This window comes from Xenopus tropicalis, chromosome 7, assembly GCF_000004195.4.
Source record: "Xenopus tropicalis strain Nigerian chromosome 7, UCB_Xtro_10.0, whole genome shotgun sequence".
Classification (NCBI taxonomy): Eukaryota; Metazoa; Chordata; class Amphibia; order Anura; family Pipidae; genus Xenopus; species Xenopus tropicalis.
Window position 1 is genome coordinate 60,091,125 of NC_030683.2, and position 22,731 is coordinate 60,113,855.

The 22,731-nt window shown below is 40.4% G+C and overlaps 1 protein-coding gene across 2 annotated transcripts in view; it reads left to right on the top strand.

The window, feature by feature from the left end:
* ftsj3 (FtsJ RNA methyltransferase homolog 3) overlaps positions 1-22,731 on the top strand; it is a 174,627-nt gene that overhangs the window by 23,000 nt on the left and 128,896 nt on the right. For both annotated transcript variants that reach the window (XM_012967001.3, XM_012967002.3), the window contains exons 6-9: positions 3,683-3,782; positions 4,446-4,640; positions 4,737-4,852; positions 5,615-5,719. In XM_012967001.3, coding sequence (XP_012822455.1) covers positions 3,683-3,782; positions 4,446-4,640; positions 4,737-4,852; positions 5,615-5,719 — 516 coding nt within the window. The remainder of the gene's footprint in view (positions 1-3,682; positions 3,783-4,445; positions 4,641-4,736; positions 4,853-5,614; positions 5,720-22,731) is intronic.

A 22,731-nucleotide genomic window follows, 5' to 3' on the forward strand; every position in this document is an offset into this window, starting at 1 on the left:
ACTCACATTGAATCATCACAAAGAGAATATTGACTTTTTGGATCTTAATATCTTCAAAACAGAAGGCACAGTGGGAACCAGACTTTTCCACAAACAGACAGACCGTAACTCCATTCTGTGTGTAATCGTGTTGATGGAAGCGCATGGAATTGGAGAAAAACAAAAGCAAAACTAGTGCAATACGTACAAAACTTTCTTTGTGACTAAAACGCTAAAAGATTTTTAGCGTTCTAATTTGGTGCAAAATGTGCAAATATAAAACAATCAAAAGTGCTTATACAACAGCCCAATGCAGTGTATCACACCCACACGATGTGTCCAAAGTAAATGCTCACCAGATTTGATTAAAATAAGAGCATGTAGAGAAGTCAATTCGGCTCTTGTTTAATATATAAAATAAAGCCCCTGCACAATGCAGGCTACTTACAGTGTGAAGCAGTATATCAGACACAACAAAAAGCCCAACACGTTTCGTTTTTTTTTTTTTTTTTTTAAACTTTATGGAAAAATACATAGTAATTTCACACAGTGGGGATTGATTAAAATCAGCGAAATAATAAAATAAAATAACACATACATGTAAATATAAGAGGACAATAAATGCCTATCTTTACCCGCCAACAGAAAGATATAATAAAATAAAGCATACACATAGATATAAGAGGACAATAAGTGTCAATATGCCTATCTTTACAGAATACGTGTATATCAAGATTTGTTAGTCAAATATTTATAATGATAACATATGGTGCCAGCGACCCGAGACCATCTCAGCAATATAAAAAATATATCACTTATTATAAAAATACAAAAAGAGAAAATATTATGCCATATACATTGCTCGATTTATCCTCATATCAATTAAAATGGGTCAATATAAGACTAATCATAATCTATCTACCTTAAAAACCAACAGTGAAACTAAGTCCTTAACTAGAATAATAAGGGAAGCCTAAAATCAGAAAGCAGCCAAATCTATTTCTACATCCATTGCATCCATTGGGACTTAATGTAGATATAGATTTGGCTGCTTTCTGATTTTAGGCTTCCCTTATTATTCTAGTTAAGGACTTAGTTTCACTGTTGGTTTTTAAGGTAGATAGATTATGATTAGTCTTATATTGACCCATTTTAATTGATATGAGAATAAATCGAGCAATGTATATGGCATAACCGCCAACGGTACGCACCTTCGGGAGGGTCCTGTCACTAGAAGCTAAACAGGCGGGTACTATACACAGGATACACTACAACCTCTCCCCATCTGAACGCCAGGCAATCCGCACACTCAGGGAAGACCGTGACTTGGTTATTAGACCTGCGGACAAGGGGGGTTCAATTGTATTACTAGATTATTCCTACTATAGAGAGGAGGTGTTGCGACAACTCTCGGACGCACAGACATACAGAGCACTACCTGGGGACCCCACCTTCAAATTCAAAGCTGAGCTTGATAAATGTCTATCGGAGGCTCTGAGGGCAGGTTGGATCACTAATGACGTATATAACTTCCTGACAACAGAATACCCTCGTACACCTATTATTTATACTTTGCCCAAAGTTCACAAATCCCTCTCATCACCCCCGGGTAGACCAATAATCTCGGCTGTGGGTTCCCTATACCAGTCTGTTTCTACATATGTTGACTTCTTACAGCCTCTTGTCCAAGTCATGTGCTCCTATACCCAGGACTCTACACATGTCATTAGGAGACTTAGGGCACTGGGTAATATCCCCGATGACTGTATCTTAGTGACCATGGACGTTACCAGCCTTTACACAGTAATCCCACATGATCAGAGAATAAGGGCAGTAAGGGACGCATTGACCACAAGAAACACCAGCAACCCACCCACAGAATTTCTGCTTCAACTACTCGAACTGACTCTCACAAGGAACTTTTTTCGGTTTGAAGACCAATTCTACCTACAGATCTCGGGTACCGCCATGGGCAGTTCCCTGGCACCCTCGTATGCCAATCTGTATATGGCACAGTTTGAATCAATCCACCTACTTCCTTTACTACACACATCGATTTTGGCATATTTTCGCTACATAGTTATTTATTTCGCTATTTGTTCCTGATTTGGACCAAGGATGAGGAATCACTGCTTGCTTTCCATGAATATTTGAACAATCTTGATTGTCCCATTAAATTAACCATATATTTCCATAGGGATAATATTGACTTTTTGGACCTTAATATTTTCAAGGACCAGCTAAAACTGGGCACAAGATTGTTTAGGAAGTCGACTGATCGCAACTCCATCCTCCATGCATCAAGTCACCACCCTTCAACTACAATTAGGGGTATCCCATATTCACAATTCCTACGGGTAATCAGAAATAACAGCTCGATAGGTACAGCCAAACTTCAGCTACAAGAAATGTTTGATAAATTCCTTGACCGTGGGTATACTGAAAAACTTTTACTAACACAGTTGGAGAGAGCTCTTGAACATAACCAGGAAACATTACTCAACAAGACACAGAAGCAAAACAAAACACAGACTCCACTCATTTTTACCACCACCTTCTCCTCCACTTCTCAGGCTTTATCCAACAGTATCCGTAAGAATTGGCCTATGGTTAATCAAGACGAGTCACTGTCCCTGTATCAGGCCCAGAAGCCTCTGATGGGCTACAAAAGGGGTGATAGCTTGAGGGATTTGTTGGTAAAGACGGACTTTAGAGGAGTGGGTACCAAACAGAAAAACTGGCTATCCTCCCTACAGAAACTAGGCTGCTACAAATGCCCTGACTGTGTGACCTGTAGATGTATACTAACTGGACCTGATTTCCCACATCCCCATACGGGCAAAAGACTCAAAATACGCTCAAGACTAGGATGTTTATCAACTTATGTAGTGTACAGTGGCTTGCAAAAGTATTCGGCCCCCTTGAACTTTTCCACATTTTGTCACATTACAACCACAAACATGAATCAATTTTATTGGAATTCCACGTGAAAGACCAATACAAAGTGGTGTACACGTGAGAAGTGGAACGAAAACCATACATGATTCCAAACATTTTTTACAAATAAATAACTGCAAAGTGGGGTGTGCGTAATTATTCAGCCCCCTGAGTCAATACTTTGTAAAACCACCTTTTTGGGTTTTTAAACGTGCACTCTGCACTGTGGTGTTACTGTCCCTGATGAAAGCTTCAGTTAGCTGAAACGTCGGGCTGAATAACATTTCACAATTTTTAAATGAAACTATGTGACTGCTTCGGTAAAATCCTGTGAGTGCTGTCAATCCATTTCTATATATACAGTATATGTGTGTGTGTGTGTGTGCAAATTGATCCAGAGAACAACTTGATTGTCCATTCAGAAAAGAAACATTTTACTTTTCTGACTGCAGATTTAAAATAACTGTACATTGCAAACATGCTTTGTAGAGATCTACAAAGTTCTGCTGTGAATGTGTTTGCTTTTCACCCAGCACACTAGGCTTGTAATTTGACAACTCAGGTGAAGACTGAAGTTTACGCTTTTGAGGGCTTCCTAAGCAACTTTGTATTTATTATGATTTGTTAAACTTCAACCATTTCATAAAATTTCTAGTGGATTACCTAAAAACAAAGCAGGGCCAAGTTTTTTTTTGTTTTTTGTCTATATACTATTTAATTATGTCTTCTACAAATTACATTTTCTTAATTATTTCTGTATTAAAAGACTGTAAGGAAGCATTTGCAGACATGGAAGGCAGATGTGGTTCTGAATGATGGTGCACCAAATGTTGGAGCCAACTGGACACATGATGCTTTCTCACAAGGTGAATGTTTTGTGCCGATATCGGTCCACATAAGTCATCCTTTCCCTTCCTGTGCAATTAACATATTTTGCATCCATTTCTCACTGATTCTTCTGTGTCTTCATTCATTGGGCACCCAAATTGTATTGCCCAATGAAAGAAAATACAATTGTATTAAACTTTCCAGTTTAAATCGATTTAAACACTTGCAGTGATTGTAACATTATTTGTAGAAATATTGCTGTAGTATTTGTTGTTTTTTATACTCTGCACTGTTGGTTCTTATTGTTGAGACAGCATAGCAGAAGCCAGATTTAACAGACCTGTGGGAAAAGCATGCAAGGCCTTGTGTAAAATGGTGTGTGGTGTCTTGCCTGGAGAAGAGCTGATGTAAGAACCAGCAGGGCAGCAGGGGACAAACAAATATGCATTTCAATTGCAATTACAAATAATTGAAAATGTTTAATCAACATGTATTGGGCAGTTCCTTGGAGCATGGCATGTTTCATTATGCTTCCCTCCCACCACATTGGACGAGTTTTTCCTTTAAAACCTGCTAGATATTCGGTTTTTAGTAAAAGTTTGTCCTATAGAGAACCAAAAAAGCTTGCCCATTTAGTTGTTGTGGCTGAGATAGCAGATTTTGTGAAATTGATTTATCTTATGTCATTTTGATTCTTTTAGTGCACCTCTCTCTTATGGCACTTCGTCTAGCCTGTGATTGTCTCTCAAGAGGTGGTTGGTTCATTACTAAAATATTCCGTTCATCTGATTATCAGTCACTGCTCTGGATTCTACAGCAGTTTTTTAAGAAAGTGAATTCCACCAAGCCCCAGGCCTCTCGCAGCGAAAGTGCAGAGATCTTCGTCGTATGCCAGGGTGAGACAGTTAGCTAGAATGCTGTATATTGTACAATGAAATCCAGCCTAAGCTTTTTTTTTTTTTTTACCATTTCTGTTTTTGTTTGTTTCTCAGGTTTTTTGGCTCCAGATAAAATAGACACCAGATTCTTTGACCCAAAATTTGCATTTAAGGATGTGGATGGTCCTGTGCAGACTGTGTCTCAACTGTTGTCTCATAAGAAACCAAAGGTCTGTCTCTATTTTAGCTTGTTAAAACATAAAGCAGATTGTTTGTAAAAGTATCTCTTCTTGGACACTGGAAATGTGTTTAAAATGTTTGCATTAAATTTGCTTCTTCAGATGCAAATATTTACAAAAGGTGCAGGGTCCACACCAGGTTTTTCAGTTATCAGAATATTTGTTAGGCTAATGTCCGACAGAGTAAATTAGTAGATCTCTAATCGATCTCTGCTACCACAGGCAACCAACTTATTTCCACTGGCATCAATAGGAGTCGTCAGTGGAAAGGCCAGCTCATGACTATGGAAAACCGAAGCGATGTTGAGTTTCTTCCTGCAGGTGACTTCAGAAAGCCGAAGTGATGCATAGACCTTTCCACCGGTGACTCCTATTGTTGCCAGTGGAAAGACTTTTCGGAGTGGTTAGTCACCCATGGGAACAGAGGTCAGACATTAGCCTTGAAGACAAGGAAATTGAAGATACTTCATGTTTAGTTAGTGCACAGTTAATCTCCCCCCCAACAAGAAGTAGCTTCTCTTTTTTTTTTTTTTTGTTCTTTCTCAAGAAATAACAATAATATTGCTTTTTCATGATTATGATAATAGGCAGGAAGTATGTCCAGCACAAGCCCTAGGGATATAGTGCCCCTTTAGTAGAAGAATTCAGCTAAAATAGAATTCAATTCTTTGAAAGCATGTGCTCTTCTTAAAATCTTTGCTCCTTTGAAAATCTGAGGGGACTTCACTGTTTGTTTTTTTTCTCTTGCCACAGGCAGAAGGTTATGCTGCTACATCTCTTTCTCTATATCATCGTGCCTCATTGGTTGACTTTCTTACAGTGGAGAATCCTGTTGACTTTCTCTCAAAAACCAGCGAGGTAACTAATGAGCCTGAATGGAAAAATAGTGTAACTTTGTTTTATGTATCTAATGTAATATGCAAAATAGTCTATATGTAATATATATGTTAAAAAAAGGGTTCACACATTCCACTGCCTCAGCCAGTGTAAAAATGTTTTCTCACATCTTGAGCTAATAACACCAATGCACAGAAGCTTACAAAGTATAATTCAGTACTGTTTAGTACTATTTTGTATTATTTAGCTGAATAGCAGTTTAATGAATAATGTTATGGCAAAAATGTAAAAAAATTAACCAGGTATATATAATAAAGTGTGATACTTTTCTATTGCTTCAGTCAATATCTGGGTAATTTAAATCCCCAATTATTGAGAATTACCCCATATTTTTAGCCTATTTGCAACAGTAGCTGAGCCTCTTCCCATCTACTTATAGAACCGTCTACTTAGGGGCTGTATTAGCATAATGGTAGAATTAACTTGCCTCTTATACAGACATGGAATCTATTATCCATAATGCATGTGACTTTTGCTGGATAAGGAATCTTTTCATAATTTGGATCACCATACCTGAAGGGCTGTGACACACGGGGAGATCAGTCGCCCGCAACAAATCTCCCTTGTCGCAGGCGACTAATCTCCCCTAAATGCCATCCCACCGGCTTGAATGTAAATCACCACTGGGATGGCATATGCGGCACTGCGATTTCCCGAAATTGCGGAAGTTGCCTTGAGCGGAAGCTTCCGCGATTTCGGGAAAACGCGGCACCGCGTATGCCATCCCACCAGCGATTTACGTTTTCGCCGGTGGGATAGCATTTCAGGAAGATTTGTCGCGGGCGAATTAATCTTCCCCGTGTGCCACAGCCCTTAATGTGCTTAAAAAAAACATGTTGAATTTTTAAAGTGATACTGACAGGAAAATAAAACTTTTTCAAATCTAAATCTACATAAAAAGTTGCCTATAGGTCGTGTTGATCATTTTTTGCTGATAGGGCTGCTTTTGTAAGTAATTGTTACTTGAAATCCCAAAACCTGACTGTTTTGCCAGCCTGACTGTCCCTTTTCAGCCTGTCAGTTATAGCTTCTAATGGTAACGGCCTACTGCTGCACAAATATGGCAGCCCCCTCATAGAGGAACATGGGGGATCAGATAGGGAATGTAAAAGCTTGGACAAATCCTTTTATGACAAAATTATAAATAGCATGCAAAGACAATGTTATGACAGATGTAAAAATGGTTTCATTTCTGGTGTCAGTATCTCTTTAAGGAACTCAATTGTTTTGCCACCAATATAGTTTTTTGCTAGCTTAAGCATAAGTTACTGTTATATAACTCCACTGCAAAAAGTATAATTTATACTATCTTTATTTCAAAATATACATGCATGATACAGGCTACTATATAGATATCGTAGCATAAATAAGGAAATAATACCATATAAATATATGGGAGTTTTGAGTAGTCGAGAGAAGCTGACGTACAAGTAATATATAGTCTTTAAGCGTGTCCTAGGGGACTAGGGGGGTTCCCTTACGGGGCCACGTTTTGGGGCAAGACCACCATATGTGAAACATCGAACCTTGTTGGGCGCAACCCCTGAAGCATCTTGGGTCGGCTGTGGGGATGAATTTCGCAATACGAAATGGGACTAGATACCACCTAAAAAGCACTTTATAGTTCTCCTCTAGGGAAACGTTACGTGAGAAGCCTTTAACTGTTAGCCATATGGATTCCCATTCCTCTTGTGTCAAGCAAGATTGTACATCGATTTGCCATGCTTTAACATAGGATAAATTTTCTACTGGCACCTCAGGGAAGAAAGCAAGACCAATTTCCTATGCTTAGGGTTTTTCAAACACCAGTTTTCAAAAAAGGTCACTGTTTTGTCTGATTGGCCAAGTAGCTTCCATTGGGAGTGAGCAAAGTGTATGAGCTGTCTTAGGCGGAACATTTCAGAGGTAGGGACCTTATAGGTATCAATGAAGGATTGCAGTGGAAAAGGGCCAGATCTGGTTAGCAGGTGTCCAATTGCCCATTTATTGTTGGAAGTCCACCAAGTAAATAAGTTAGGATTAAGACCCGGGGTGAATATGGGGTTACCCAGGAATGGAGTAGCTGGCATGTGAGCTGAACTGAGGGGTATAGATTTGGCTACGGAGTCCCAAATTCTCATCGTTACTTGTAAACAAGGGCTACATGAAAGAGAAATGTGAAATGAGATTCCAGGGAGACCCAATGAGGAAGCTCTGTTTGCGCATGCAGTGGGGGATCTGGGCTAATTGTGCTGCCTTAAATAATAAAATAAGTTCGGTAGTCGTAGTCCTCCCTTTGTTCGTGGGCAATAAAGTGTACGTTTGTTAACTCTTCGGTGCTTCTTGTTCCATATAAACATTATGATAAGGGCCTTAAATTTTTCAGATCTGTTTTCAAAATAGAGATGGGGAGCGTACGAAATAAGTAAAGAAGCTTTGGCAATAATGTCATTTTAATTTATGCAGCCTACCCAAGAGATATTGTGTGTGTTCCATCCCTCCAGAAGCGACACTAGAGATTTATACATCGCCGGGTAATTGTATTTGTACTGGGAATTATATGATTTAGTAAGCTTTACTCCTAGTATAGAGATATAATGGGGGTGCCAGTGGAAATCAAAATTCAGTTTTAACAGCTTTGCTGCATGGTCTGGTAGATTAATTTTAAGAGCTTCGGTTTTGTTGTGGTTGATATATAGGCCTGATATAGTTCTGAAGGTCTGTAGAACGTGATATAAGTTTGGAAGTGAGGTTAAAGACCTAGAGACTATCAGGGTCAAGTCGTCGGCAAAGAGGCCAACTTTGTGATGGGTACCTCCTACTTCAAGGCCCGTGATGTTTGCATTGGCTCCAAGTGCTAGTGCTAAGGCTTTAATAGCTAAGTCAAACAATATTGGTGAAAGGGGGCAACCCTGTGTGGTGCCTCGACTTATAGGAAAAATGGTTGAGGTGAAACCCAATATGTTCACTAGAGCTGTAGGGACACGATATAATGCTTTAATCCAAGTAATCAAGTTAGTTCCAAAGCCCCATTTATTTCGGATATAGTATAGATAGTCCCATAACAGGAAATCAAATGTCTTCCTGATATCTAGTTTAAGAAGCATAGTTTGTATGCGAGCGTAGTGGGTTAGCAGGGTGATGCGCCTAATTGTGTCCGATGCTTGTCTCCCAGGCATAAAGCCCACCTGATATTTATGTATCAAGGCGCGGAGAAAGGAGTTAATTCTGTGCGCTTTTATTTTCCCAAGTATTTTGATGTCTGTGTTTAGAACTGAGATGGGTCTATAGTTCTTGACATTGGATAGATCTGAATTGGGTTTGGGGATAGCTGAAATCTTTGCTTAGATTCTTGTCATAGGATATCACCAGCCTTGAGACTATTTAACAGTGCCGTAAGGGGGCGGGACCTGATTTTAAATTCCTAATGGCATTAGTAACATCTTCAGCTGAAAACTCTTGTTCTGTTAAATCAAATTGGGCTTGGGAAAGTTTAGGGAGGTAAGGTCTTATCGTAAGTGTTGCGAGATATGGGGGCTGGGTTAGTGTATAATTTTTGGTAAAATGAAGCGAACTCATTAGCGATTTTTATGGGATTTCCTGTGCGAGAGCCTTGGGATGTGTATATACGATGGATAGATGGAATGGGGTCCCGGTTATTTAGTTTACGTGCTAGTGACCTGCCTGGCTTATCTAGTGAATAGAACAGGTTATGCTTGGCCAATCTGAGTTTTTTTTCAGCTGCGGTAGTTAATAATAAATCTAGTTCTTTCTGAAGTTGTGATATTTGAGGGATCCTCTATCTGTTTGAGAGACATTTGGTCTAGAGATTGTGTGAGGAGATAAATCGCCTTCTCTGTCGCCCTTTTCCGTTGTGTACCTATTTGGATAAATTGGCCTCTGATAACTGGTTTGTGTGCTTCCCATAATGTAGAGGCCGTGGGGCCTGCCTGAGAGTTCTCAGTGAAGTCTTGCAGCAACCCCTTTTTAATGTTTTCAGTTATTTCCGGAAAACTGAGCAATGACTCGCTTAGTCTCCAGAAACTGGCTCTTGGGCGTTCAAGAAGTTGGGATAGCGAGATTATAATAGGGCAATGATCAAACCAACTGAGGTTTAACATTCTGGAGGAATGGAGTAACTGTATAAGAGATGGAGAGAGAAATATATGGTCAATTCTTGAGGAAACTTTGTGGGGGGCAGAATAATGTGAGAATTGCTTAACGTCTGGGTTTTTTTTCCCTCCAAGCGTCTACTTGGGAGTAGGAATGGAGAAGCTCTCTAAAGCAATGGGATATTTTGACAGTGCTAAGGGGGATTTGCTTTCCTAAGAATGATAGCCGGTCAAGTCTGACATTCCAGACGGAATTGGAGTCCCCGCATACTATCAATGGGTCTGTTTGGTTGCTGTAACATAAGTCACATACCTTGGTGAGAAACTGTCTGGTCAGTGTTAGGAGCATTATAGGTTACTATAGTTGAGGGGGAATGCCCTACATGGACGTTAGCAATTATATACCGGCCTTCGGTATCTAGAGACGTTTTATCAATTGTCATAGCCAAGCTAGTGTGAAAGAATATGCCAGCCCCCTTGGTTTTGGTGGGGCTTGTTGACAGTATTGATCTAGCAAATCGCTTATGAAAGTACTTGGGAAACGAAGTGTGAGAAAAGTGCGTTTCCTTTAAGCATATGACATCAGCTTGCAAGTGAAAAAAGGTGAAGGCTTTGGTTCTCTTAATTGGAGAGTTGAAGCCTTGCACGTTTAAGCTTAAGATTTTTAGCGCCATGAGTGTAAGGTGGTGTCAATGCTTCTTGGAGCTGCCCACAGCCGACTACATATACATATACACAGAAATGAAAACCTAGTAAGACCTGTCCACAAAAGAAAATATAAACATTGGTAAAACTGTTAGCAATAAGCATAAAAAATGCAATTGTAAAGTCACGGCCAAATCCTGAAGCTCCTATTTATGGGAGCTCCGGGAGACCGGAAAGGGAGGGACGCATGGTCCGGCCAGCACTTATGTATTTGACCTCAATATCCCCCGTGAAGCTACAAAAGAGGACGGAACCTAAGGGACCTACTGGTTAAGAGTGACCCCACACATTGCTACCAACGAACGGAAGCCTCGACATGGCTACCCTCCACAAAAACAGGTTGCTACCGATGCACAGACTGCACTACATGCCGACAGATGACAACAGGGGCCACATTTAACCACCCTCATTCTGGTAGGATTATCCATATCAAGCACAGGGTCACATGTACATCAAAATTTATAATCTATATCATCAAGTGTCCCTGTGGTTTGGTTTATGTGGGTAAAACCATCACCAATTTCAGGGACAGGATGGCCAATCATCGATCGGCTATACGGACAGCTCTCACTACAGGTAAAGGGGATACACCGGTGGCCAAACACTTTCTAGAACTTAAGCACACACTGGCCAGTATGCGGAGTATGATCATAGATTTTGTCCCCAGCCCCCCAAGAGGGGGTGACCGAGAGAAACTGTTACTCAGAACTGAACTAAGATGGATACATAAGTTGGACACTATCAGCCCACGAGGACTCAATGAACTTGTCTCTTATGCCCCATATTATTAACAACATGCATATAATGTTTGAATCCATGTATCCCTCACACTCCGTATTATTAATTTAATAGCCCCCACATGTGTATTTTCTCTCTTTCCCTGGCACTAGCACTCATTCTCCTGTTTATCTTTGTGTCCTTTACACTTTCTACACTTCAGCCCCCACTGGGTATAATACTATAATACTTTATTTCTTCTTGGGCTCTCAACCCTGAGCTTCTTTGGTAACTGGCTACAGAAACCTCTCTTCTCCTTGTCATTATGCAAAGGGGACCTCAGCGGATACCTGAACTCTACGAGGTATATAATTAATCTTTTCATTGTATTACGCAGTATGGCTAATTATGGGCCCTAAATTCTCTGTCTGGTCTGGTCTACAATGTTTCCTGCTAACCTTTTACTCACCAACAAGTACCCTCACACTAAAGGGTTGATTATACTCTGCCTGACCACATTTGGGTACACCTGTTCGTCACCACTGGATGCTTTATTGGACGGGTGGTGTGTCGCTTACCCCTGGTTACACCCTAATTCCTGTATGGGTTTTGACAGGTGGTAGACCACACCTAGTATCCAGCGTCCTTTTGGTTCTTTGCACCATCTATTATACTCATTGGTGACAAGATGCCTCCACAATTGACCATCTGACCATGACAACTCTGTGTGTAGTACCCACCTGAGTCTGAAACCCTCCAATGGGTGCCCTTAACCCTCTGCCATGGACTGCGACACTCCAACAATACCTCTTCTTTGGCTTTTTCAATCAGAGGTTCCTCTCCTCAGCCACTTACCTTTATTTTATCTCTACTTCTCTCACGGTGCGCTGCTCTACTTTGAGATAGCTTACAACATGTCACTTTCTTTCCATATCAAATCACACTGTGTATTCTCTCCTACTTTTATAGATAGGGATGTGTTATCCCCTGCAAGAATAATGACTCCGATGTTTTATGAACTACAACAAGTGTTTTTGATGATTAATCTGGCATTTTAACCTACTTGAGTCTGGTTGCTATGATACCGGCAACCTAGCAACCTGTCCCTTGTATGTATATTCACACCCCACAAAAATGGATTTGTAATCAAATTAACTTACTGTGATGAACCTCTGAGTACTTATACTTTACCCCCTACTGCCCCAATGGGGAGTGGTGTAAAAATTGTAGTGTTACTAAGGCAACCAGTTACCATAGCAACCCGTTTTAGCCCTATTTAAGTTTCCATTTACTGACCAAGTTTTCTTGATTATGGGTCTATTTCAACTCATGGGGCTCATGTGAAACAGAACTGTGTTGATACAAACTTGTTACTTTCTCGGCTCATCCCTGACAGCTAGCTACAGTAGCGTGTTAATTTTGATACTTTTGTTTCTGTTTAAGCTGCTGCTTAGAACTTTTGATTACTTGCTTGTACTGATTATTTCTTTTTTGTTTTATTGCATGTTTTCAGTTTTCTATTGATTTATCTCTGGTATTCTGTCTCTGGCGACGTTTGATGACGTCATCTCCACTTTTTCCCGCCACTTTGTGCTTTTTAGACACTGTGTTTGTTGTATTCACCACTTTGAAAAAGGCTAGAGTGCTAGCCGAAACGTTAGTCTCCTCTTTAATAAAATAATTTGTTTGTATAAGTCCTGTGAGTGCTGACCCTCTCTCAAGCACCTTCAACATTATTTGGACCTGCACCCAGGCAACAGCAACTTATCTATACGTGAGTGCCGGCATTTACTTGGAAGTTTATATATATATATATATATATATATATATATATATATATATATATATATATATATATATATATATATATATATATATATATATATAAATATAATTAAATAACAAAATGGAAAACCACTGGCACTCACGTTTACAAAGTCCAATTGCCTGGGTGCAGCCTTCAAAAATAGCAAATAGAAAATGAACACGAAGAAAAAATGAACACCTTAAAAAAGGTTTGTCATTTGTACCCTCACATACCACCCAACCTCTGGAGATGTTGATTGACATACATAGATTCCAGCGCACTCTTAAACTCAAGGAACACTTCAGACTGCCCTCAATACAGCATAGTGACTTTAAGTCACCAAGCTCCTTTGAGCCTACTAACACCCCCAAATCCATCGAAGCATTCACACGATTGATGATTGATGAAACTAGAAAAGGTCCGCTTCAACATGCAAGTTTCCCAAACCTTTCTAGAAGTGAGAGAGATGCCATATCCAGTCTTGCCAATAACCCAGAAATTGTAATCAGACCCGCTGATAAAGGTGGTTCAATCGTGATACAAGATTACACTGATTATCGTTCAGAAATTCTACGACAGCTAACTGACAAAGAGACTTACCTGCAATTACCAGCAGATCCTACGACCAAATACAAAAAACAGATTGACTCCTTTCTACATATGAGTTTCACAATGGGACTGTTGTCACAGAACACATTGAACGATCTACTGCAAACACATCCCATTTGTCCAATCCTATATACCTTACCAAAGATCCACAAGGATAACAAGAGACCCCCAGGTCGCCCGATAGTGAGCGCCCGTGGCTCTTTATCCAACCTATCGCAACCTTTGTGGACTATCATCTCCAACCACTAGTACAGGATATGTCCACCTATATCAAAGACTCTGGCGACTTTCTGACAAAACTGCTACATTTGCAACCGTTACCATCCAACGCACACTTAGCAACCATGGATGTGTCCTCTCTATATACAGTGATTCCCACGAACCATGGCTTAGAAGTTGTCAAAAACACTTTATCAAGCCATCCAGTCCCCAACAGACCTCCAATTGACTTTCTCATCCACTTACTACAATTTTGCCTCACTATGAATTATTTTAAGTTTGAAAGATCATACTTCCTACAAATAAGCGGGACAAGTATGGGTTCTAACGTAGCACCCTCCTTTGCGAACCTATATATGTTGGAATATGAACATACTCATATTCTACCCAAATATGGCATTCATATCCATAAACTATACCGCTACATCGACTATCTGTTTATCATATGGACGGGCTCAACTGAACAGTTTGCATCTATGACCCAAGAACTGAATGCTTTGCCCTCCCCGATACGTTTCACTGCATCAATTGATGCACATCAAATATCATTCTTGGATCTCACCATCACACTAACCCAAACCGGTATGCACACAACTACATATAGAAAACCTACTGATCGGAACACTCTTCTACATCACTCTTCCTGTCATCCACCCCCCATCTCCTTAGGAGTATTCCATACTCACAAATGTTACGTATGGTCAGAAATAACTCTCATCCAGCACAATTGAATGAACAGTTGGAGGACATGGTGGATAGGTTTCTAGAAAGGGGCTACAAACTTCATGATTTAAATGCCTGTAAGGACAAGGCACTTACACACCGACAGGATGAACTACTAATGCCTAGAACAACCACATCCACAACTACATCAGAGGTGACAAAAGAAAGATTGACGTTCCTGACTACTTTTAGTCATGACAAAAAAACCATCATTGACGCTCTCTACAATCATTGGTCAGTAATGGCCAAAGACAAAACATTACCCCCTGTCTTCAGAACTCCACCCCGTGTTGCCTACAGAAGAGGTCGTAGCCTGAGAGATTTGCTAATGAAAACGGACCCTATACATTGTTATAAGTTGGATAAGCCCACTATGTGGCTCAGTGGCAGCAAACCTGGATGTTTTAAATGCCCATCATGTACTACTTGTGGCCACCTACTGACGGGCACAGTTTTCCACCATCCTCATACCGGCAAGCCCATACCTATTAAACATCACGTTACGTGCACATCAAAATTTATAATATACTTTATTAGATGTCCCTGTGGCCTCTATTACATCGGCAAAACCATTACCACGTACCGGGACCGCATGGCCAACCATAGATCGGCGATCCGTGCTGCACTTGACACAGGTAAAGCTGACACTCCGGTAGCCCTTCATTTTCTGACCCACCACCACACATTGGCAAGCATGCGTTCGATGATAATTGACTATATACCACCTCCTATCCGTGGGGGTGACCGAGAGAAACTTTTATTACAGGCAGAACTTCGATGGATCCACAGACTAAATACATTGAATCCCGCTGGGCTAAATGAACTTGTCATATGCCCCATTTTATATAACATAAATCAACGCGAAGGGACATATGTTTTCATGAGTCTATGTGTTCTGTTAGCTCTGATATAATCTATCTTGAGTAAATATGACTCAGTATGTGCTTGTGCAATACACTAACTTTATCTCCTCTCCGTTTTATTTGTTTTGTTTTTTTGCTATTTTTTGTTCTTTGTGGGTTTAATAAGTTTTCCCAGGATTTCCTCGCTGTATGGCCCCTATACCACATCGGTAAACCACTCATGGGTAGCCTTTAATTTTTCACCCCTTTAGGATCAGGCCACGAGCCACGCATGTAATTATATTTAGCCCCCATCGAAGCTTCTTGCTCCGTATAATCTCCATACCCTACGTCATATTATTGTCCTTACTTTACTATATTCTCTATATTTTTTACCTGTATTTTTTACCTGCATTTCTTATTTTAGTGATAATATCTAGTTCTCTGTCTTTCACATATTTCTCCCATCTATCTTATAAATGTCCCGTATGCTCAAGCACCCAGGATCTGTAGACACCACGAGGGGGAGATACCACCAGGGATGCCCCGTTGGTTTATGTCTCCTTGCACAAGGGAGTACTAATACCATGGGCACGGACCAGTCTCTACCCTATGTCTGGTAACTTCGGCATGACTTTACCTCTGTGCTAAGTTGATTGTCCCCACATCGAGTATAGTTACTTCTTCCCCTATGGCCTGCTCCATCAATGTAATGCGTTTCAAGCTTAAGGGCACTGGCTGGACCTGCAGTTACAGTAAGCGTTACCGCTCCTGCAATTTAGCGAGCCAACTGACTGCTACTGCTACCCGTAACACGCTTGACGAGCACTTTACTCCCGGCACTACGCTGACAGCTGCCTGTCATACGGCACATAGAGGGATGCCTTGGATCCGGACCTAAGGTCTGATTGCGTTTAGTATTAACTTCTATTTTATTCCCTCACTTCCTTCCCTTTTCTTTTTCCTTTTCTTTTTTATCTTCTATTACCTATACCTTGGTTTCTATTCTAATATTGACCGGAAATGTATGGCCTATACCCAGTCCCGGTCTTCTATGCTACCTTACCTTCCCGATCACGGGAGCGATCGGGTTAGTGTCTGAGGATTACCCTTCGAGAGTTTACCGTTATGGTTGGGTCAGTAACTAAGAGTTTCTCTTCTGTTCTTCTTCTTCCTTTTATGATTTGTGCTTTTTTGTTATGTCCATGTTTGTATTATGACTATTATCTGCACTTACGCTGTAGTTGAATTGATACTATGTATTCATTGGTGTATAAGTAACTTCTTGACACTCGTTACAGGTGTTACTTTTTATACAATTGTTGCGATGTATTATATACTATGTAAGATAGGGACTGTATATACTTAGCTTTGTATATATTGTGCTTTGTATATATTTTGCTTTAGTGGATTTACTCTTTATATGTTGTGATTTACGCTGTTTGTATATAGTTAGCATGACGTCACTAGTACACATCCCTTGTCTGTATTTTCCCGCCGTTTGATGTATTTATGGTTTGCTTACACACTGTGGTTTGACTTTGAGAAAGGCTGAGGTGTTCAGCCGAAACGTTAGTTCACCATACAATAAAGACTATTTTAGTTTTGCACCTAAGACCTGTGAGATCGACTTCTTCGTGTTCATTATATATATATATATATATATACCAGCAGATGGTGCACTCAGACTAAAGAGAGTGATATGGGTGCATAAAAGGCTCCAGTCCAATTGTGTATTAATATATATCTTCCAACTGAGCCGCACTCCAAAGTAATAAAACATAGCTTTTATTAAAGCATTGTTAAAATTGGTTACAGCGAATGTTCAAAATACTACAAAGTTCATACTTATCAGTATAACATGCCACATACACGCGACGTTTCGGGGGTATTCCTCCCCCTTTCTCAAGCGTACCTCGTGGCAGTCGCAAACAATGAGTCACATACTTGTTACTTCCTTGTATAGCGAAGAACCAGAAGTGACGTGGCGGGTCGCCATGGAGACGGGACACACAACCGCAGTGTATACAGTATACACGGGAGCCGCCACATCAATCCCGTATTTAATGCACATTATCAGGAAAACATCCACGACTGCAAGTTACTTCAATATCATATAGTGACTCCAAGATATGTATCTTGGAAAATCGGAGTATGACACATATAAATAGTATTCAACATTCAATTGCCTATCACTAGTAAGTGTTCAAAAAATACATATATATCCACAAAATCCAAAATGGGTAGTGCAAAACGGAGTAAAAGTTAAAAAATGAAAAACAAATAATAAATGAAGCAAATATTTATAGAAACAGTATCACAAAAACAAATGTAAATCAAAATCCTTATTTAACCCATTAGGTGCTAAGGTGTTTAGGCGATGGATCCATTCTACCTCAGTACGCCTCAAAAGTTTAACTCGGTCCCCCCCTCTTCTAGGGGGAGGAACGTGTTGTATGACCCGATACCTAAGATCATCCGATGTATGTCCCATCTCTAAACAATGTCTGGATACCGGGAGAATTCTATTTCCAGTATTAACTGTAGATCTATGTTGTGAAAATCTATCCCTAACTTTCTGGATGGTTTCTCCGATATAAATTAGATTACATGGGCAAATTAACATGTACACCACAAAATTAGTGTCACATGTGTGATGTCCACGTATTTTGTATGATCTTCCTGTATGGGGGTCACTAAACTGTGACCCAACCAAAACAAAACGACACTGAGAGCAACCTTTACATTTAAACATACCTTCCCTGGGCAATCCCAGGAAGGTTAGTTTCCTCGGTATAGGGGGGACCTCAGCTCTTACTAACTTACCACCTATTGTATTACCCCTACGATAAGACATCATAGGGGTTTGTTGAAAAGTTTCAATCATGGGATATGACTCCCTCAACAAATGCCAGTGTTTTTGCAAAATAGAGTGTAATCGACCACTCTGCGCATGATATTTGGAGACAAATGTCATGCGTTGTTCAGTACCACGTTTACGGTGTTGGCCAACTCGTTCCTGTCTGTTCACCCTTAATAAACTATCTTGTAAAATATGCTGTGGGTAGCCCCTACTTATCAATTTATTATTCATTTTACTCAGGTCCTCTGTAATGATCTCTTGATCATTAGCTATCCTACAAACCCGTGTAAATTGGCTAGTAGGAATAGATTTTTTGACAGATATAGGATGAAAACTGTCAAATTTTAATAGCTGATTACGATCTGTAGGTTTCGTATAAATACGTGTAAGGAATTTTTGCTCATTTCTTATAACCTCAACATCTAAAAAGACGATTCTGTGGGAATCTACTGACATAGTAAATTGAATATCTGGATGGGCCCTATTTATCTGATCACGGAAGGCGGACAAGGACTCCAGGTCACCACGCCAGAGGAGGAACACGTCATCGATGTACCTCCACCATGCAAAACAATGCATTGTGAAGAGTACATTACGATAGACGTGCTCATCCTCAAACCAACTCATGAATGAGTTGGCATAGGCAGGGGCGACCTTGGAGCCCATGGCCGTCCCCCGTATCTGCAGATAAAACCTGTCCCGAAATTTAAAGAAATTTTTGTATAAAATGAAAGTAAGAACACCCACAAAAAAATTGATCTCCATCTCATTGTATTGTCCACTATTCATTAACAACATTCTTACTGCCATAATTCCCTCCGTATGGGGTATAGATGTATAAAGGCTGGCGACATCAAATGTCACCAGCCAGACCTCACCGGTCAATCCACCTACATTCGACAGTTTCTGCAAGAAATCTTCAGTGTCACGTATATATGATTGTGTTTTCTGTACCAAAGGACTGAGTATCTTATCCAAAACCTCAGCTATATTACTAGTAAGTGAGCCTACTCCAGCAACTATAGGCCTACCCGGTGGGTTCACAGGGTCCTTATGTATTTTAGGGAGAACATAAATAACAGGAATTATAGGGAAATCAATCCACATATATTGGGCTGTGGATGGAGTAATAACATTAGACTGTACTGCATCCTTCAATAAAAGGTCTAATTCACGTTTGAAGGGTTCCGATGGATCCCCCCTCAATAGAGTATATATTCCAGTATCTCCCAGTTGGCGATCAATCTCAGCAATATATTTGTCAGTGTCCATGACAACTATCGCACCTCCTTTGTCGGAGGGTTTGATAGTTATACTGGACAACGACTTCAATTCAGTTAATGCATCTATCTCAACTTTAGACATGTTATATGGGCCCCTGGAGGCACTATGCTGAATAACGTTCTCCACCTCAGATCGAACCTTCTGAATATACGTTTCAACTACTGGGTATGTTGTAGGGGGAACAAAATGACTACGTGATCTTAAACCCACTCTGCTTATGTCAAATCCACATTCAGCATTGTCAATTTTGTTACCAGTCATATGTTGTGAAAAATGCACCTTCAATCATATATACGTGACACTGAAGATTTCTTGCAGAAACTGTCGAATGTAGGAGGATTGACCGGTGAGGTCTGGCTGGTTACATTTGATGTCGCCAGCCTTTATACATCTATACCCCATACGGAGGGAATTATGGCAGTAAGAATGTTGTTAATGAATAGTGGACAATACAATGAGATGGAGATCAATTTTTTTGTGGGTGTTCTTACTTTCATTTTATACAAAAATTTCTTTAAATTTCGGGACAGGTTTTATCTGCAGATACGGGGGACGGCCATGGGCTCCAAGGTCGCCCCTGCCTATGCCAACTCATTCATGAGTTGGTTTGAGGATGAGCACGTCTATCGTAATGTACTCTTCACAATGCATTGTTTTGCATGGTGGAGGTACATCGATGACGTCTTCCTCCTCTGGCGTGGTGACCTGGAGTCCTTGTCCGCCTTCCGTGATCAGATAAATAGGGCCCATCCAGATATTCAATTTACTATGTCAGTAGATTCCCACAGAATCGTCTTTTTAGATGTTGAGGTTATAAGAAATGAGCAAAAATTCCTTACACGTATTTATACGAAACCTACAGATCGTAATCGGCTATTAAAATTTGACAGTTTTCATCCTATATCTGTCAAAAAATCTATTCCTACTAGCCAATTTACACGGGTTTGTAGGATAGCTAATGATCAAGAGATCATTACAGAGGACCTGAGTAAAATGAATAATAAATTGATAAGTAGGGGCTACCCACAGCATATTTTACAAGATAGTTTATTAAGGGTGAACAGACAGGAACGAGTTGGCCAACACCGTAAACGTGGTACTGAACAACGCATGACATTTGTCTCCAAATATCATGCGCAGAGTGGTCGATTACACTCTATTTTGCAAAAACACTGGCATTTGTTGAGGGAGTCATATCCCATGATTGAAACTTTTCAACAAACCCCTATGATGTCTTATCGTAGGGGTAATACAATAGGTGGTAAGTTAGTAAGAGCTGAGGTCCCCCCTATACCGAGGAAACTAACCTTCCTGGGATTGCCCAGGGAAGGTATGTTTAAATGTAAAGGTTGCTCTCAGTGTCGTTTTGTTTTGGTTGGGTCACAGTTTAGTGACCCCCATACAGGAAGATCATACAAAATACGTGGACATCACACATGTGACACTAATTTTGTGGTGTACATGTTAATTTGCCCATGTAATCTAATTTATATCGGAGAAACCATCCAGAAAGTTAGGGATAGATTTTCACAACATAGATCTACAGTTAATACTGGAAATAGAATTCTCCCGGTATCCAGACATTGTTTAGAGATGGGACATACATCGGATGATCTTAGGTATCGGGTCATACAACACGTTCCTCCCCCTAGAAGAGGGGGGGACCGAGTTAAACTTTTGAGGCGTACTGAGGTAGAATGGATCCATCGCCTAAACACCTTAGCACCTAATGGGTTAAATAAGGATTTTGATTTACATTTGTTTTTGTGATACTGTTTCTATAAATATTTGCTTCATTTATTATTTGTTTTTCATTTTTTAACTTTTACTCCGTTTTGCACTACCCATTTTTGATTTTGTGGATATATATGTATTTTTTGAACACTTACTAGTGATAGGCAATTGAACTTTATGTCCCATGTTGAATACTATTTATATGTGTCATACTCCGATTTTCCAAGATACATATCTTGGAGTCACTATATGATATTGAAGTAACTTGCAGTCGTGGATGTTTTCCTGATAATGTGCATTAAATACGGGATTGATGTGGCGGCTCCCGTGTATACTGTATACACTGCGGTTGTGTGTCCCGTCTCCATGGCGACCCGCCACGTCACTTCCGGTTCTTCGCTATACAAGGAAGTAACAAGTATGTGACTCATTGTTTGCGACTGCCACGAGGTACGCTTGAGAAAGGGGGAGGAATACCCCCGAAACGTCGCGTGTATGTGGCATGTTATACTGATAAGTATGAACTTTGTACTATTTTGAACATTCGCTGTAACCAATCTTAACAATGCTTTAATAAAAGCTATGTTTTATTATTGAATGTTATCTGTTGAAGAGTCTTACAGACAGGGCCCATTGTTCTTTTTTGTAATGTGGTAGGGGATAGATCCACGTATATTTGATAAAGATGGTCTTAAAACGTTAAGTTGGTGGATTTCCTAGCTGCCGCCAGGATCGCCACTTGTGTCTGGTGGAAATGCAAATGTAGGATAATGTCCCTAGGAGGGTCGTCTGGGGCGCAAGGCGCGGTGTACCCTGTCTATTTCCAGTCTAGTCACTGGGATCTCAGGGACTAGGGAATGTAGAAGGTTTTTGATGGATGCAGATAAATCTATAATCGGTTCAGGTAAGCCGTGTATTCTCACGTTGTTACGTCTGGACCTGTTGTCTGCAAATTGAATTTTATCTAGGGCCTCTTTCAGCTGAGCCTGTAGTGTAATAATATCTTGTTTATGAGAGTCTGACTGTTATAATGTCATCTATTTTGGTTTCCGTATCTGCTATCCGTGTGCCCAGGTCTGCAACTTTTTTTGCTAAGTCCGCGGAGATTTTAGTTGCGATTATGTCTAGCTCTTGTTGTAGCATAATTTTAAATTTGCTTAAAAGTACCTCATCAGAGCGTCTAGGCTGTTCACCTTGAGGAGGGGAGCCTTCCGATAGATCGTCAAACAGGCTGCTTTGAGAGGCCATTTGAGCGGGGTCGGAAAAGGGCGCGAGTTGAGGCCGCTTTGGTCCGCTTGTTACGGATACGGCGGGCTCTTTGAGTGACCATACGCTGTTCCAGGGTAATAGCTGTGCCGTAGATGTGGAGGTTCAACCAG